This window comes from Plecotus auritus, assembly GCF_963455305.1.
Source record: "Plecotus auritus genome assembly, chromosome: 6".
In the NCBI taxonomy this organism is placed as follows: domain Eukaryota; kingdom Metazoa; phylum Chordata; class Mammalia; order Chiroptera; family Vespertilionidae; genus Plecotus; species Plecotus auritus.
Genome location: NC_137773.1, coordinates 17058661 through 17077498, shown reverse-complemented (window position 1 = coordinate 17077498; position 18838 = coordinate 17058661). Strand labels below are relative to the sequence as shown.

General features: G+C 42.6%; 2 protein-coding genes across 2 annotated transcripts; both read right to left on the bottom strand.

Annotated features, from left to right (window-relative positions):
• Positions 1–8697: 8697 nt before the first annotated feature.
• Positions 8698–15674, bottom strand: LOC308251917 (hepatitis A virus cellular receptor 1-like). Its single transcript, XM_080675574.1, has 5 exons — positions 15609–15674; positions 14903–14958; positions 13388–13496; positions 12305–12341; positions 8698–10307 (listed from the first exon to the last, which is right to left on the bottom strand). Exons 3-5 carry the CDS (start codon positions 13491–13493, stop codon positions 10190–10192), a joined length of 261 nt encoding a protein of 86 aa, XP_080531700.1. The 5' UTR covers positions 13494–13496; positions 14903–14958; positions 15609–15674; the 3' UTR covers positions 8698–10189.
• A 2091-nt stretch (positions 15675–17765) lies between these two features.
• Positions 17766–18455, bottom strand: LOC308251240 (large ribosomal subunit protein uL13-like; the record flags this gene model as incomplete). Its single annotated transcript, XM_080674383.1, has 1 exon — positions 17766–18455. One exon carries the CDS (start codon positions 18453–18455, stop codon positions 17844–17846), a length of 612 nt encoding a protein of 203 aa, XP_080530509.1. The 3' UTR covers positions 17766–17843.
• Between the last annotated feature and the right edge of the window lie 383 nt (positions 18456–18838).

Below are 18838 nucleotides of genomic sequence, written 5' to 3'. Positions count from 1 at the left end.
TTCCCTTGGCTTCCAGCACCAGTTTTCCTCTGGCACCCAGGACCCAGGCCTTCGCTCTGGCCAGAGTCTGCCTTCTTCATCTTTGCTACAGACTTCGGCCGGAGTCTGCCATCTTCGCTGCAGACTGCCATCTTCGTCTTCGCTGCAGACTCTGGAGTCTGCAGTCTTGACTTTACTGTGGCACTCCTCTCCTATAGATCCCTTAGCCCCCACCCTCCCTCTCATAACAGGCATCCTGCCCTGCCTGGCCACTCCTCTCCTGGAGCAGCTGGGCAGCCGCCATCTTTGGCCTTCTAATTTGCATACTCATTCTGATTGGCTGTGGGTGTAGCAGAGGTACGGTCAATTTACATGTTTGTCTATTATTAGGTAAGATGGTGTGTGTGTGTGTGTGTGTGTGTGTGTGTGTGTGTATGTGTGTGTGTAGAAAATGTCAGACTCTTACCCTCCCTTCGAACCCCTTTACACGTACTAGAATGGTCCCAAATATTGAGGCCTTGGCAGGACTCAAAAAGACAGTGAGTGTTATCACTGCTCCTTATCAACCCATAGACCACATTTGTGTGATCAATGCACAAACAACACTGCTTTGTCATTAGCCTTGTTCACTGGCCCCGGACTAGTTTGTGACTAATCAAGAATCCTAGCCCAGGCCTCATTTTTCCCAGCACAGGTTTATCGCAAACGCTTTCCTTTTCTTTTTTTACCTCAAATTCTATCTCATGTACAGAAACATCCATGCATCAATTCTTAAACCATTTCCTCACTTTTTCCAAATTCCATTCATTTGAAATCCTCTGAATTCAGAAACCACCTAAAGGCTTCCTCCTGCGCCCATGTAAAATTACCCGAGCCATGTTCCTCAGTGGTGAACATCCTTGGAAAGGCTGTAGTGAAGGCTCTCCATGGAGTCCACGCAGGGGTGACCTTGGCCAGTGTCAGAAAGCAATGTAAGAAGGAGGCTTCCGTGAGAGCAGAGAGCTTGTTTCAAGGGATCCAAAGGGAAAAAAATAAAGAGAAACACATGCTCACCTTCAAACCTGGACCCTTCTTTGAGAGTATATCACACATTTAAAATGTTCATTACACATTTTAAGAACTATCATCATTGTCACAGTCTAATTGTTAATAATGGAACTAATAGCCACACACTAAATGCTTTTCACAATACATCTCCTAAAATCCTTCCAATGGCCTATGTCAGTGGTCAGCCAACTGCGGCTCGCGAGCCACATGCAGCTCACGAGCCTCAGTTTGCCGCTTTGTTGACTAATGAGTTTGCCGACCACTGACCTAGACTCTCGATTCCAATGATTACAGGCTGTTGTTGTTCCTTGTGATTAAGCCCCTATCCCAGTGGTCGGCAAACTCATTAGTCAACAGAGCGGCTCGTGAGCCGCAGTTGACCGACCACTGGCCTATGTGGTAGGTATTATCATATTTCATAGAGGAGAAGGTCACACAGTTTAAATAACTGGTGCAACATTACACAGCTAGTAAGCGTCAGAACTGGAGTTGAATTCAGCTCCATCAGCCACAAGTACATGCTCCATAAACCTTAAAACATACAAGCACGTGCACCCCCGTGCACACCCACCGTTCAGTGGGTCTCAATCCTGGCTGCAGGCGGGGGAGAAGCACCTGGGGAAGACATCGTAAACTCCCAGTGCTCAGGCTCTATCTCCAGAGACACTGGTTTCTCAGGTTTGTGGGTAGGGCTCAATATTTATTGGTGTTAAAAAGCCCCCCACATGAATCTGATGAGCAATCAGGGTCCCACCATTGATCTAGGGCGGGCTTTTCCTGCCATTATATAGATCCTATATATAAGTTTCAATGTAGATGAAGGAATTAAATGTGGCTCGGTATTGCTTGTGGACCAGTAAGTCTTAGGGACCCACCACCAGGAATGTCATTGGGAAGGACAGAAGTGAAAACAATTAGCATATTTAATACGATCTGCAGGGGATTATTCATAAAGAAAGCATGCAAAGTCCACTCACTTGGTTTGATGTCCAACTTCAGGTTTGATTTTTTATCATTCATTAGGCCTGAGAATTGGATACAGCAGCAGTAAGTCCCACTGTCGGCTAAAGTCACATTCTCTATGGTCAAGGACACATCTCCTCTGTGGACATCCCCCTTAGCTGGTATCTGCTGGATCTCTGATAGCTCAAGTCCCTTCCATCAGTTCTGAGCATCATAGTCTGACATTCAAATACAGGACAGGGTCCCCTGCCCCAGCACACAGGCACAAGGTTCTCAGAGGTGGTTGGAGAGTAGTGGCAGGGCAGATAAGCATTCTGACCCACCGTGGCTGTGTGTGACCCCTCCAAAGACCCTGGATAAAGAGAAAAGGAGAGCAAGATGCAGGTGATGAGTGAGATTGGTCCACTTCAGGAAAAGTGCAAGTAATGCTTGCACTTAGAAGAAACCACTGCTGCTCTCCAGTTTAAAGGAGGATCCACTACTAAGGCAATGACTCTTAGACCTGAGGGGCATCTGAACCACTGGGAAGTCTGGTTAAAACATAGATGTGTAGCCAGACCAGCATGCTCTGTGGTTGAGCTTCATCCTATGAACCAGCAGGTCATGGTTCGATTCACGGTCAGAGCACATGCCCGGGTTTTAGGCTTGATCCCCAGTAGGGGGTGTTCAGGAGGCAATCAATGATTCTTATCATTGATGTTTCTATCTCTCTCTCTTCCCTCCTCTCTGAAATAAAAAATATATATAAATTTTAAAAACCACAGATGTGTGACCAGACCAGCATGGCTCAGTGGTTGAGCTTCATCCTATTAACCAGCAGGTCACAGTTTGATTACTTCTATTCATGGTCAGGGCACATGCCCAGGTTTTAGGCTTGATCCCCAGTACGGGGTGTTCAGGAGGCAGTCAATCAATGATTCTCACTCATCATTGATATTTCTATCTCTATCTCCCTTTTCCTTTCTCTCTGAAAATATATATATATATATAAATTTTTTTTAAAACTACAGATGTGTGGGCTCAACTACTAGAATTCCTAATTTACTCAGTCTGGGGTGGAGCCTAAAAATTGTATTTCTAACAAATTCCCTGGAATTGCTGACATAGCTGGTGTTGGAACCTCACTTTGAGAACCAATGTTCTAGCAGAGACTTGTGGCCCAGTCCTATGAACAATGGAGGGCAGGGCTGATGGAAATAGTCAGAAAATGAAGCAATTCATTGTCAGCCAGGAAAACAGTTCAGCTCTCTGGACTAGTTATCAGTTCATCAATGAAGGACAATTATGCTAGCAACATTCCCTCTTTATCTCTCCCTCTTTTTTTTTAAGCACCAAGCACACAATGAATACAAACCCTTGCCTGAATAAGAAGCTAATGTTTGGCTACTTTGAGGTTTAAAATTAATTGCCTTTTAAATAATATAAATACACAAACAGTCAAACAGTATAAATCCAAACAGTGTATGTCTATTCTCTGCTCTTTCCCATTTCCCAGCTCTCCTTCCCAAAGTCTATACATAAAGAATCATCTCACACCCTGCAACACAAACGGTCAAAAGGAGGTCTACTATACACATTGTTCCTCTCCTTTTTTTCCCAATTAATATTATGAATTAGAGACATTTCATATTATTGTTTAGTCAGTTATACTTTTGCATCATAGATATATCACAACAATTTATTTATTTTGTCCACTTCCCTGTTTGTGAACAGTTAGGTTGCTCCCAAACTTTCACTATTGTAAACATTGTGAAGGTCATCCTTGTATATTTATCTAGCACTATCCCATTGCAAAAGTCCATGTCCAGACTTAGATGTAAGTAGTAGCAGCCATAGAAGGACACAGTGAAACCAAAGGTGTGAAAACCTTGGTTCTGTACAAGAAAAGCCTAAGAATGGCTATCTTTGGTGCCATTTTAATTCTCCAATTTAACTGGATAATTCCTGCAACTGTATCTCTACTCCGTAATCACAGAAATGGTGGCCACTTCCCTGAGTGCCACACCAGCACACCAGTGTGTCAGACTATTGATCATTCCTCTATTAACATCACCATATCTCCAGTCACATCAAAGGAAACCCCATTTCTCTGTCATGCTCTACCACATATCCTATAAGGGTTCTAATAGTTATTCTGATGGTATCAACAAAGAGGAAGCAATACTCAGAAAGAAGTATTACTTATTCAAGAAAAGTGTCACTCAGCAAGTAAAGAAAGCCTTCTGATACCTCCAATGAAATAGTCCTCTGTTTGAAATGGATCATGTGTTGGTCCAGCTGGTTACCAGGGAACACAAAGTAGAAACACATGCATTCATTCAGAAAGTCTGTCAATTGGTCAGTGATGACCATTGCTTATGAAGCACCTACTATGTGTTAGGCACTGGACTGGGAGCTGGAGAATACCACAATGAATAGCATGTTCCTTGCCCTCACATTTATGGGGCCTTTCCACTCCATCGCAAGCCTAATTCTTAGCCTTGCTCTAACTCAAATTGGCCTACATCATATAACCTTGCTGGATCTGTTTCCTCATTTACAAAACTTACAAAATGAGGAATTTATGTTAATATTCTGACTTTGACCTGAACTTTTAAACTCTTCCACTTAGGGAAGAAACAGTCTTGTCACCAATGCTTCTTTCTTTTTTCCCTCTCCTGTGGGTGGAACTAAGGGGACCTCAATATTCTATTTTATCTCATATACACAAGATGTCCCCTCCCACCCCAGAGGCTTCAGGCATTATTTGATGGAAAATATTGAATTACCACCACACTCTCCATCACTGAGCTAACATCTCAGACCCAAGCAGTCTCAGCCCTGGGAGAGAGACTTTTGTTTGGGAAACTTAGAAGCCAAGGGTTCTTTACAAAAGGCAAATGAGATCACAGTCTGGAGTTTCTCAAAACATGTGGTCTTCTTCTGTCTTTCCTTCCTGCATTTCCCTGTCACCCACCTATGTGCCATCAAATGCATTTTTCAATGTATTTTTATTTGTTTCAGAGAGGAAGGGAGAGGGAGAGAGAAACATCAATGATGAAAGAGAATTATTGATCGGCCGCCTCCTTTATGCCCCACACTGGGAATCAAGCCCACAACCTGGCATGTGCCCTTGACCAAAATTGAACTCGGGACCCTTCAGTTTACAGGCCTATGCTGTACCCACTGAGCCAAACCAGCTAGGGCTCCAATACAGGGGGGTTAGTGAGGGGCGACCAAATGACTGAACAGCAGGCTGCGTGGGGCGACCAGGCTGGCGGGGTGGGGGGGGGGGCCATGAGGGGCGACCACGCTGGTGGGGGGGGGCAGTTGGGGCCGATGAGGCTGGCAGGGTGGGGGGCAGTAAGAGGCGACCAGGCCGGCGGGGGGGGGCAGTTAGGGGCGACCAGGCTGGCATAGGGGGGCAACCAGGCTGCCGGGTGGGGGTGGGGGGCAGGCAGTAAGAGGCGACCAGGCAGGCAGGTAGGTGAGCAGGATCGGGCCTAAACCGGTGGTCGGACATCCCCCGAGGGGTCCCAGATTGGAGAGGGTACAGGCTGGGCTGGGAGGACAGGCTCCCTCCCCTCCGTGCATGAATTTCATGAATCAGGCCTCTAGTTTAATATAAACTTCCAGCTTATTCAGCATGAGCACTTGCAGAGCATCACAGAGCTAGCAGTTACTCAAGAAATCACTGTCAACCTCTTCATTTTATAGACAGGAAAACTGAGACCTGAGAAGCTTGATTTGTCCAAAAACACAGGATTTCAAATGAGAACACAAGTTCCTAAGCTCCAGATTGTTCCACTATAAACTGTTTCATGAAATTGACATTTCCCTTGATATGTATGCCCACATAATAACAACCAACAAATGCCCATATTCAAGTGTAAGGCAGAGTCAATTAACCTTGAGTTCAGGGCTCATATTTATGAAATACCATGTGGTATGTGAATTATCTCTCAATATATCTGCTAAAAAAAAAGAACAAAAATTCAGCTAAATCCTGACAAGGCTCTCTCACTGGGCATTTGCTAGGGTCATTCTCCCAACTTCCTGCCCCTGACAGGACCCAGTTTACTGCCCTCTCTCAAAGAAGTCTCTTCTGTCTACCAGGAAGAGTTCTAGAAATGTGTGCAGTCCTGCAGTGGCTTCTGTCCTTTAAAAAAATTACTGCAAATATTACGATGCCCCTCCTTCTATCTTCATCTTGCAGTATCCAGTTGTCATCCTCCAAGTACTTTTTTAGGCTCAGCAGGTTCAGCATTTACCAGACAGAGCAAACCCCATCTCAGCAGTCCACAGTATAAAACAAAGAAGGTTACCTTAGAGCAAACCCTCACAGGCAAACGGGACTTTCTGCTTTGCTTACTTTTACAACTTGTGGAAGAAAACGTTTAGTTTTCAGGAAGCCCGGGACAGTCAGCTAGACAGCTGCGGGCTGGCTTCCTGAGAAGCTTTCAAACACGTGGCAGCGTCCATTTTTTCATTCCCAGGGCTGCCACCAATATAATGCTGTTGCCATGCAAGCCGGACACAGGAAAGACCTAGTCACCCTGGGTCAGCCCACTTGTTATTCACCTGTCCCAGCCCGCTGTTGATATTCTGTTTTAGTCTGAATCTTTTATGCTTTTCCAGAGCTCTCCTCACACAGAACAAGAACACAAGCATTCACCTTCCCTCACCAAGTTTCTCCAGGTCAGTGGTTCTCAGCCTCAGCTACACATTGGAATCACCTTGCGAGGGGGAGAGGGGGGGACTCTTTCTGGCCCCACAGCTGAGATTCTGATTGACTTGGTCTGGGCATGCATAGTTGGCCATGCTTTCCAGGTGATTCTAATGTACAGCCATGTTGCAAAGCAGGGGTCTCAGAGTCCTTGAGGTGCACGCAGACCCCAGCCAGTCATATGAACAGAGTGGTTTCTATCTCATAAAGTTTTAAAGACACTTAGCTCTTCCCCCACCTCCTCTTCCCCAGCACACACAGGGAGGTTCTATGAAACATTATTTTAATTTATTCCCCAATTTTCATAGGTATGTACTAAACACTTGCTATGTGTAAGCTGGGTGCTGAGAAACTGTATACACTTCCCTCAAACAGCTCAATATACAAAGCGTCCTCAACCCACACATTTTAATACAAAGCACTAAGTTATAGGATCACTAGTCACTATTTATGCTTGTAGTTTGGACAGACTCCATTTGACAAGCCTTTGTCCTGGCTCAGAGGCTGTGTCAGCCAGAAAAAGGAAGGGGGGGGGGGTATCTCTGTAATTCACCCAGATGTGCCCCACATGCTAGGTAGGGTCCTGGCCTCATGCAAAATGACCCAAGCTGGGCAATAGCACCATGCCTGGCATATTCGTCCAGTGGCTAAAAAAGGCTCCACAGAGGTGTTCACAAGAGAAGATTAATTCTGGCTGGAGGGATGAGATCCAGCAGGGCTTAAGAGGTGACATTTGGGCTGAACCTTAAATATAGGCCCAGTGAAAATACAGGAGACAAGCTTCCCCCAAAGATGGGTTGAGCTTCAGAGTGAGAGTGGGCATTTGAGGCATTTCTCTCTACTAGAGTACAGCAGGGAGGAGTTGCATAAAGCAGACAATGGGAAATCAGTGAGGGGCTTATAATGGACTAGGGTCTTTTATCCACTGGGAAGCAGTGGGGGGATTTTCAGCTAACATGGAACACAATCAGATCTTGTTTTTTTTTATTATTTTTAATATATTTTTAATTTCAGAGGGAAGTAGGAGGGAGCAAGGAAGGAAGAGTAAGAAAGGGAGGGAGAAATATCTATCTCTATATATAAAAGCCTAATATGCAAAGTGTCCCCTCGGGGGTTCGACTGCCCAGGAGTTTGATCACTTGCTATGATATGAGCTGACCGCCAGGGGGTGGAGTGGAACGAAGGCCCTGGCCAGCAGCTGTTAAGGACCCTACCCATGCATGAATTTCATGCACTGGGCCTCTACTCGATGAGAAAGAATCATTGATCAGCTGCCTCCTGCATGCCCCACACTGGGGATGGAGCCCAGAACTTGGGCTTATGCCCTGACCAGGAAAAAAAGAACCATGACCTCCTGGTTCATGGGTCAATGCTCAACCAGGGAGCCACACCAACAGGGCAGATCTTGGTTTTTTAGATTACACTGGAGGCTAGGGTGATGAAGGGCTCAGGGGACATTGGGGAAAGACACCAATTCCCAGGTATTCTAAGTCCCACATACACCACGCTGACATTTAGTAGTCAAAGCCGACAAGGCACCACCTTACATTTTGATGGCTACCATTACCTTTTCTCTGGATGAAGCCATGACTTTTTTCTATTGCCTCAGAAAAACTGATGTAATCAAGAGTCAAAAAGAGATAGTCTTGGGAGGATGCGTATCTCTAGATCACTCAAAGCTGTCCAAAATCAACTGACCAAAGCCTTTGGTTAGGGGGGAGAGCAAAAGACAAATTATTTCTTTACTTCCAGATAGCATGTTAACAAATGAAAGTATAATTTGGTGGTGCATAGAATGTCTAACCCTTTACATGAAAAGTGTTTTGTTTCCTAAGAGTGGGACTCTTCTCAAACATGTGTTCATAGGGCCCTTTGCATCCAGCCCCTGTGAGAGAAAGTGCCCATGTCTCCAGCTAATCTCTTTCCAAATCTCATTTACTTTGCTGCAGCCACTCGAGCTTGCTTATTTATTTATTTGTTCATTTGTTTGTTTGTTTACAAGAATAACTTGATTTTTAGAGGGGGAGAAAAGGAGAAGAGAGAAACATCAATGTGTAATATACAGAAGCTGCCTCCTGCATGTTGTCTTGAATTTAAAAGAAAAATGCTGTAGTTTGAACAAAGATGTATAAACCATATTAATCTCACCCTATTTGGGAAACCCAGTAGACAATGCTTAACAATATTATTTGCCCACATACTATAACCTTTATTCAGAGGTGCTATAATTTTCTGGAATTCCGTAGCTACATGTCAAAAACGTTGCCTTCAAAAACAAGCATCTAGCCCGCCTAGGCCACTTTGGTGTGGGCAGCATTGAACATCAAGTGTGAATTATTTCAGAATTAACTCAAATTGAAATTACTACCCAGCCTTGTGAACTATTCCTGTCAAAATGTTTCCGATATGAAGAAAAAAAAATGTTTCTGGTGGCTAAAAATATCCTTACCTTTTTTGGCTTTAACTCTTTTGGCAAAATCAAAAATTTAATCCATTTGTGGAAAAGTAATAGCATTGGAATTAATGATATAAAAAAATCATCCTTCTAAAATAATTTTAATAAACAAAGTGGTTTGGGGACGATTTAGAATTCCAGTTGAAACTAGTAACACTCTCAAACAGCACTGTTATATTTGCGCACTTACTTTTCTAAGGCAGAGGCCTTTTTCTCTAACCTCCCTCTTTCTTTTGCCCTTTTATTTATCTCTGTACTGCATCATTCTAAAAGTTAGTTCAGAATCCCTGATGGTTGTCTATCTATGGCACAGATGTAGCAGAAGTAGCATACATGTGTTAAATCCCATGGTCATTGATTTTCTTCACCTGTTTACTTGCTCCACTCACCATCCTAGCTTCTTCTTTTAAAAGCCCCACCCTGGCCCCAAGGAAAGCACTTAAAACCTCATATTTTCAGAGCCATGAAAAAACAGATCTAGTGGTGAAATCACACTGACTTTATTTCCTCATGAAGGAAATAAAAATCTGTGTTCCTCTGTAATTTGAAACCTTTGGGGGAACTTAAGAAATGTAATGTTTTGATTGCAAGATTTTAAAAAAAAAAGAGTTAAATCATGAAATGCTTCCAAGTGAATTCATTTAAGTACCAAATCGAATTTTCTAATTTTAAGTTCTATTCCCCTCTTTGTGACAGCTTTAGTGACCAAGGTATTGGTTCATTTCATGTCTACCCAATGAGAATTCTTGATGGATACAGGATTCATAAGGTCTGTACAGAATATATAATTCTAAAGTGTTCAGTTCATATTTAGGAGAAGGCTCTGCTATGACCAGAAAAATTGAGCCAATTTTAATATAAAAAATTAATACTAATTAGCAAAGAGGTTGACTTCACACTGATGAGCTAAAGATACTCTAACCAACATCACAGACAGATTGGAACACCATGAAATATGGACAGAAAAATCATCCTGGAGCTTAAAAGAACTGACATGGTGAGATATGGTCAGTGCTTTCTGCAGTCAAGGGCCTAAAGTCTTAGAGGACCGCTGGGTCTTGATCAACGTTGTAAAGATCGTTCTCAAAGCAGAGGTTCTCATGTGGCTGGTAGCGCACTGAAGTTCCATTTTGTGAAGTTCCGGTCAGAAACTCTTTGCTACAAAAAGAATAACATGAGTAAGTGAAAAGCAGATCATTTCTAAATAATGAACAGCAGGTTTGACTATTTGCAACACTAGAGCCCCATTCACATAACATATTAAATGACTAGGAGATCCCAGAGTTGTAAATATTAAATTGTGGGGAAGTCTGTTTAATAAGCAAGATTGGGAAAAAAAAAAAAAAAAAAAAAACACCTAAGATATATTCAGACTATTCTCCTTCAAGAGATCCATGTACTAGAATACATAAATCAAAAATCTAAGACAGGCCTGGCTGGCGTGGCTCAGTGGTTCAGAGTCAACCTATGAACCAGGAGGTCACGGTTCGATTCCAGGTCAGGACACATGCTGGGCTGCAGGCTCAATCCCCAGTGTGGGGCATGCAGGAAGCAACCCATTGATGATTTTCTCTCATCATTGGTGTTTTTCTCGCTCTCTCTCCCTCTCCCTTTCTTTCTGAAATCAATAAAAATATTTTTTTTAAAAATCTTAAGACAGTTATCAGACATCAAATGGAAGTACTAAATCAAGATGCATATTCACAAAGGTGGCTATGAAGTTGTTTTGCTGGTGTATTTCCAACTGTGGATTGTGCTCTTTATAGAGGGTTATTAAATACAGGAAGTGGCCTACTTCCTGTATTTAAGATAAACAGAGAATACAAAATAGCACAGCATAAAAGTAGTAAAATACTGTTTCACATAAGTGTGTACTGGATCATGGTGTCAAAAATATTACTGTGTCTTTATGGTCAAAATGGGAATGCCATGAGGTAGATGACTTTCATAACACATACACTCACACACCAAATATATAAAAAGGTTATGTGTAGAGGTTTGATATAGCTGCTGTTTCATAATTTGTACATAGTGATGATTTTTATTACCTGAGCCTGCCCAGAAATTATTTGAAATGTAGAGTCTTCACTCAACTCAGATCATTAAAGGAACCAGGCATACATGTAAGAACCAATTTAGGCGTTAACAGCTGAAAATGAGTCTGTGAAATAGCTGCCCCAAACGTGTCATCATAAATGCTCTCTCTCTCCCCTTTTCTTTCTACCAACCCCAAGTAGCCTGCTTCTTTTAGTACAGTTTGGGCTTTAAGCAAGTTCCCCTTAAAAGAGGACTTAAACTTTAACTGGGCAATAGGTTAGATTTACAAAATCGTACATCAAATGCCTATGAGGCCTGATATGCAATGTAAAGCAGCAGAGCATGCTGGGTGTGGGACGACAGGGGATGGGGAACTGCTTCAGCCTGGAGTTGTCTTCCTCCAGATCTTTGCCAGCGGCCTCCTACTCCATCAGGCTCACTCACACAGCCCACTACCCTGGTCTACACTCCCCATGCTATTTGCCTGGAAGCACTAAAAGGACCCTGGTGACTTACTTCTCTGTTGTGTCTGTTTTGTTCATCTCTTTGGAATAGAATAGGCTTTCAGTAAACAAAGCACCGAATGAAATCAAGAAGAAACCAAACAGCCAAAACCGGTTTGGCTCAGTGGATGGAGCGTCGGCCTGCAGACTGAAGGGTCCCGGGTTCGATTCCGGTTGGGGGCACGTACCTTGGTTGCGGGCACATCCCCAGGAGGCAGCTGATCGATGTTTCTCTCCCATCGATGTTTCTAGCTCTCTATCCCTCTCCCTTCCTCTCTGTAAAATATCAATAAAATAGAAAAAAAAAAAAAAAAAGAAGAAACCAAACAACTCATCCAAATGTAATTTCATCAAATATTATTGTGATTTCTCTTGCTCTGAGAGCTTAGGGTTGGGGTGCTGTTTCTGTAGTAGTTTCAGGGAAATATAGATAGCTAAAAATATCATTGGAAGGTGTGGACAGCGATAGAAGCACTCATTGAACTAGAATTTTTAGGATCCAGGGTGTAAAATGGAGAGTTCAGGAGAAAAAGGAGAGGAACAGAAATAATTTTTTCTTTATTTTTATTAGAGTGGGAACATCAAAAAACATTGAGACAAACCTTTCAAGCTTACCTTATATGAAACACCTTTCTTTTCCCACATAAGTATTCTAAATTGGGAAGGAGTTGAAGAGAAAATAAAACATGTCAGCCAAAGAATTCATGAGACCTTTTCTAAAACATATATATTATTTCTGCTATTACTTCATTTTTTTAATCCTTCTCCGAGGATATGTTGGGATTTTTTCATTGATTTTAGAGAAAGATTAAATTTAGAAGTATGGTTTTTAAAAGAGGAAAACAAAACTCAGATTACACTCTTCCCTATAATTTCAGGTAACACCTTTTGACTCTGTAGGACCCAAAAAAAGCCCAAGTGTGCAAACTATCTCATGTTTATTAATGGTTTAGTGCAGTGGTCGGCAAACTCATTAGTCAACAGAGCCAAATATCAACAGTACAATGATTGAAATTTCTTTTGAGAGCCGAAAACCGACTTCTGCGCATGGGCCACGAAGTTTCAATTGCACTGTTCGTGCAGGCCCACACGTGGTATTTTGTGGAAGAGCCACACTCAAGGGGCCAAAGAGCCGCATGTGGCTCGTGAGCCGCGGTTTGCCGACCACTGGTTTAGTATATTCACACACATGCCCAAACTTATTTCAATACAATTATTAATAATCATTATTTCATTTTTAAAAATGGGCAGTTGTGGGTTTTTCATGGAGGCTGGCATGGCTAGTTTTTGAAACCCGTTATTCTAGCCTTGGCCTGAAATCTGTTTCCCCTCCAATGTCTCATTTGCCTCTTCAGCTAAGTGATGTTGTAAGACTCTCAACAACATTATCCTTCATGGGAGCAAAAATGGGCCCTTGAGGGGAACAAATCTGCTTAGTACAGTGGTTTGTTGCCTTCCAAATCCCAACTCCACCCAACAAACTCTTATTTCTTAGTGTTTTATTTCTCCTATGGAGAACTTAAATTTCCTTTTTCTCCTTACAAGCCAATATTTTTAAGAAACAAAAGGAACAAGGTTATGAAACTGGGAAGTTATGTGAAGTCAAAAGTACATGGTGTGTGAAGCTCCTTGGACCCAGGTAGTTTGGCTCCAGAGCCCTCACTTTGTTCCCTGAGGCACAGTGGTCAAACAACTTACTTTTGGTGAGTATGGCAGCCAAAATGGTAAGCAATATCATGGCAGCACTGGAGAGTCCAATGTATAACTTACTGGTGTTCCTCTGTGTATTTTGTTTCAAGCTCATGTGCTAAGGAAATATCAGCAGATTGAAAAAGCATCTTGTTAGAATTATGGGCAGAAAACATTTCTTAAAATAACATACTCAGACACATTTATCTTTATTAGCTCTAGTCTACTTCTAGATCATGAGGGGCAAAAACAAATGATCTCCTGAGGTTGTAACCATGGTGAAATTCTCAGACAATTTGAAATTCAATATGTATTTGGAGATGTGGAAATATTTTATATATGCTTGTGTGAGATTATTGTGGGTGCATGTGTTTGTCAAAGCTCAAAGCGTACAGTGCAAAGGGTGCTCTTTAGTATATGTAAATTATCCATATTGTTTTTTAAAATTTCAATAAGCTACATCCTCTTATATTAAAAGAAAAAAAAACAATTTTGTTCATATTTAAGTTCACTTGTTGATGCTAGCTGAATGTGCTGAATTATTGAATTTGGCCTTTGATGCAGTGTTTATGTTTTTAACATAATTCAAAATTCTATGTCTATAGAAATGGGCCTGAAAGAAGCTGCTCATAGATATAACCCTGATTAACAATGAACTTAAAATGTGCAATTAGGTGGAAATGCAAATTTTGCTTAAATCTCCTGGTGCAGTTTGTAAGTATCCCCCTCCTAGAATAAGTTTAAAACATGCCAGGCATCATGCCAGGCCTCTTTCAATAGCTTAGTTCTAATACTAAAAAGATCCCACAAGGTAGATATTTTAACAGAAAGCAAGTGGAAGATCAGTGAGAAGGATTAAGCTTCTTACTGCATCAAAGTTTAATCTCTGGAGTCAGAATCCTGACTCTTTTACCTAGTCACTTACTCAATCACAAAGTTGTTTAACACATTAACTCCTTAATAAGTCATCCTATGGGGAAACTTATTACATCAGGTAGAGAAAACCTCAGCATTGGCCTCAAAATTTCTATATGGAAGGCATTCAGGTTGGAAAAGGATATTGGGGGGCATATGTCAAAGCAAGCACACTTTCACATACATAATATTTTTGTTTAGAACAGCCTCCATGCCACCATAGTGATTCAAGGCATGTTATTCCCCTAACGTTAATTGAAGTCTTCCTGGGAATGTTATGTTAACTAACTCTCCTTGAATTAGTTCATTCTTTTTGTTCAAATTTTTGTCCTGGAGAAAGTCTGTAGTGTGTGAGTGTTGTGTGAATGTGTGTGAGTAAAACATCACTTATCAGGTATCTCTAACAAGCTGGCCTACCTGTATCCATATGAACTTTACCAATTAATCAAAGGACCCCTATTTAAGAAACAAATTCTTTTCTTCTTTGTCTCTTAACCTGAAAGATTCTATCAGTGGGGTAGCCTTACAGAAGTAATCTCTAAATATAACTTGTTTCCAGAGAGACATACAAGTGAATATGGCTAATAAAATAGGAAGGAACTTGCTTACAGTTTCATTATATTGCCCACCACAATCTGAAGGCTGGGTCACAGTGCTATTCCCATCTGTTCAACAAAAAGAAAATTGGTTAGAATTATAAAAAATATTGAATTTTCACTATTAACGCGAAATATATTTGCATTGCTTTCTGGTGATAAAGAAAATAATGAATAAAAAGTATGGCCAAAAAATATATACATATGGCCAAATGCAACAGGCATTGTAAGAATTAAACCATGTTACTAGCATTTATTAATTTATCCTGTAAGGTGTGATTCTTAACAATTTTGTCATGGAACCTGTGAAAATAGACCCCTTTTTTCTTCTTTATGGGAAAAATATGCATTACATACAAAGTTTTACCTATAATTTTAGAAGCTCAAAGGCCATTCTTGGAACCAAGTTAAAAGTGCCACCTATGTGTACTCTGGACATCTAAGTAATAGTCATAGTTGCTATTGTATCTATCACTTATCCCCTTATACCTATGTCCCAAGCTCTTCAGCTCATTTAATCCTCACAAGGATTCCACATGATCAGTGATGTTCCATCCATTTTAGAAATGATGAAAACAGATTCAGAGAAGGTAAGACATTTGTTTCAGTCACATAGCAGATTATAGTGTCAGCACTCATGTCACAATATGTGCTCTTAACTACATGTCAATGATTTTCAAATTTTGAATGCAGGTCTTCAGGAAAGAAAATACAGTTACCTGTTGGGCAAGAAGAGTTCAACAATGAGCTGGTCGTACTTGTTTCCTGTGGTGTGAGAGGCTGGGTTTCTGTTGTCTGCACTGCAGAAGATGAAGTGGTTTCTGAAATAAAAAGAATGAAAGACCTCTGTTCTATGTGTAGAGAAAAATCTCCAACCCCAACAAAAATAGGCAACAAACCTAAAATTGGGAATTACCTTCAACTCCTTCTTAGAAATTTATTCAAAGACTAGAGGCCCGGTGCATGAAATTCGTGCATGGGGGGGGGAGGATGTCCCTTAGCCTAGCCCTTAGCCCAGCCTGCACCCTCTCCAATCTGTGATCCCTCTCACAATTCAGGACTGCTGGCACCCAACCACTCACCTGCCTGCCTGATCACCCCCTAACCACTCCCCTGCCAGCCTGATTGATGCCTAACTGCTCCCCTGCTGGCCCGATTGCAGCTAACTGCCCTCCCTTGTTGGCCTGGTCACCTCCAACTGCCCTCCCCTGCCAGCCTGATCACTCCTAACTGTCTTCCCCTGCAGGCCTGGTTTCCCCCAACTGCCCTCCCCTGCTGGCCTGGTTCGCCCCAACTGCCCTCCCCTGCAGGCCTGGTCCCCCACATCTGCCCTCCCCTGCAGGCCCAATGGCCCCCAACTACCCTCCCTTGCAGGCCTGGTCCCTCCCAACTGCCCTCCCCTGCCAGCCATCTTGTGTCCACATGAGGGCAGCCATCTTTGACCACATGGGGGCAGCCATCTTGTGTGTTGGAGTGATGGTCAATTTGCCTATTATTCTTTTATTAAATAGGATAACATTGAGGCATTGCACTTCCATCTAGGTCTTTTATTATCAGGAGTAAATCTGATATAGATAATGTTTTGGATAGTTATCTATAGAAAGAATTATTTCACACTTTTAAGATGTCCCTAAATGCGAAATGCCTACAAAAGTGCATCTTATGTAAGACACCCGATTAAGCTTTTATCCATACAAATGACATTTCATGTTCGTAAAACAAGGATTGTGGATTTACACTAATCTGTACTCTCATCTTCACAATAACCCCAATCTGGATTTTCTGACATTCAAGTACCAAATTATCCATCCACACATCTTTCCAGAGAGACACACATATGTACCAGCATGGGATACATCCTCACAATATATAACTCCTTGAAGTTTCTTCAAGGTGACTACATTGCCCAATCTCTCAACTTGGTAATGATTCAGAACCCTCAAAGTCAGACTCCTGGTAGAAGTGACCTCAGCTCCTTCTGCAGTTGCATTCTGCTCACTCCTTCTGTAGGACTGATTTCCTGTGTTATCTGTCTCATCTTCCATTTCTCACCAAAAAGCTTCACTAAGAATTCTCAAGCACACCGCTATGCATCACTTGCCTCTTTATAAAATCTTATATTCCCTCTCCAGAGAGCACCACAGAACTTAGAGCAAATTAGTGGTGCTGGCTGGGCAAGAATTCTCAAACCTGAGCTTTCCTTATTGCCTTTCACCAGTCTTCCTGTTTCCTCTTTCCCACCACAATCTTCACATTTCAACATCACCCTTCCTTATATTCTGAACCCATTTCAAGTTTTCCTCCAATACTGAACCTATAAAAGGATGTGGCTCTCTTTAGGAACAAAGAACAGGACAGTACAAGAAAGTCAGATGATCAGTCTATCCAACTTAGTTCTGTGCAAAAGGCCTCTTGACCTTAACTTCATTCCCAAGTTTGACTTTCTGTGGACATCTTTCTTTTTTTTTCTTTAAAAATAATTATTCATTTTCTGAGCACAACGTACAGGAACGTGCAAGTGCGATGCCTGAGACTCTGTGACTGCCGTCCTGTCTGTACATCTGTAAATCCCTCCGTACAATACCAGGTCCATCCTGCCCCCAAGCATTTGCTACATCCTAACATCTGCAGACTAGTATCATGTGGGAAGTTTAAAGAGTTTTTCCAGCTTATAAATGCTGAATGGGAGCTAGTTGTTCCAGCTGCTGATTTCCTAAAACTCTGAGTAGGTCACAGGCAAATTACGCCCAACTGACAAGGCCATGTAAAACTTCTAAAAGGCCTTTCTTTAAATAGCAGTGACTAAGGCCCCTCTGTGTCCCCAGCCTTCTAAGGTCCAAGGTAACATGCCTGTGGCCCCGGAACAGCCCCTGGGGTTCCCCACATCGTAGGGTGGCGATGGAGGAAGGGCAGGCCAGGCCAAGCATGAGGAATAACAGTCAATTTTATTGGGCTCAGACCAGGAGTCCATGGGTCTTGAGGACCTCTGTGAATTTGTCAATTTTCTTCTCCATGTTCTTTTCGGCCTGTTTCCGTAGCCTCGTGAGCTGCTTTTTCTTACGGTAATGGATCTTGGCCTTCTCCTTCCTCTTCTCCTCCAGAGTGGCTGTGACGACCTGATACTTCCAGCCAACCTCACGAGCCAGGCGCCCAAGGCAGGCAAACTTCAGGGTAGGCTTCAGACGCACAACCTTGAGGGCAGCAGGAACCACCATTCGCTTTTTCCTGTCATAGGGTGGTGGGATCCCATCAAACAGCTTGAGGCGGTCCAAGGCGGCCTGGCCTCGCTTGGTCTTGTGGGGCAGCACGCCTCGCACCGTCCGCCAAAAGATGCAGCTGGGGGCTCGGGAGCGGTAAGGGCCACGGGATGGGTTGGTGTTCATCCGTTTTTGGAGGAAGGCCAGGTACTTCAACTTGTTTCTGTAGAAATTGCAAGAAATGTTGACGCTCTCACAGCTCACAACCACCACCTTTCGGCCCAGCAGCACCTGCTTGGCCACGATGGCCACCAGGCGGCGCAGGAGATGGCCTCGGCCATCAAGCACCAGGACCTGCCCCTCCGCCATCTTCGGGAGCCGCCTGGGAAAGAAAGCTGTGGACATCTTTCTTTGCTCCCTTCCTCCTATAATCTTATAGCTGACCTTTCCATGAAAATTTAAGAAACTAGCATGTGCTGGAGGCACTAGGGACAGGCGGGGATTGGATGTAAAGTAAATGTCTCTGCATTGAATTAGCTCCAGTGCTCACCTCCTTCCTGTACTGTAAAGCTCAACTCTAGACTCAAATTCCTTAGGAAACTATCAGGATAAAGATAAGGCTCAATTCAATTAATAATCAATTAATATTCCTCAGGAGGTCACACAGATCTTTTCTTCTGAAAATCTGCTTTAAATGAAGTCCAAAACTTAGTCAACCAAGTTGCCTAATCCACACACTTTTGCAGGCACAC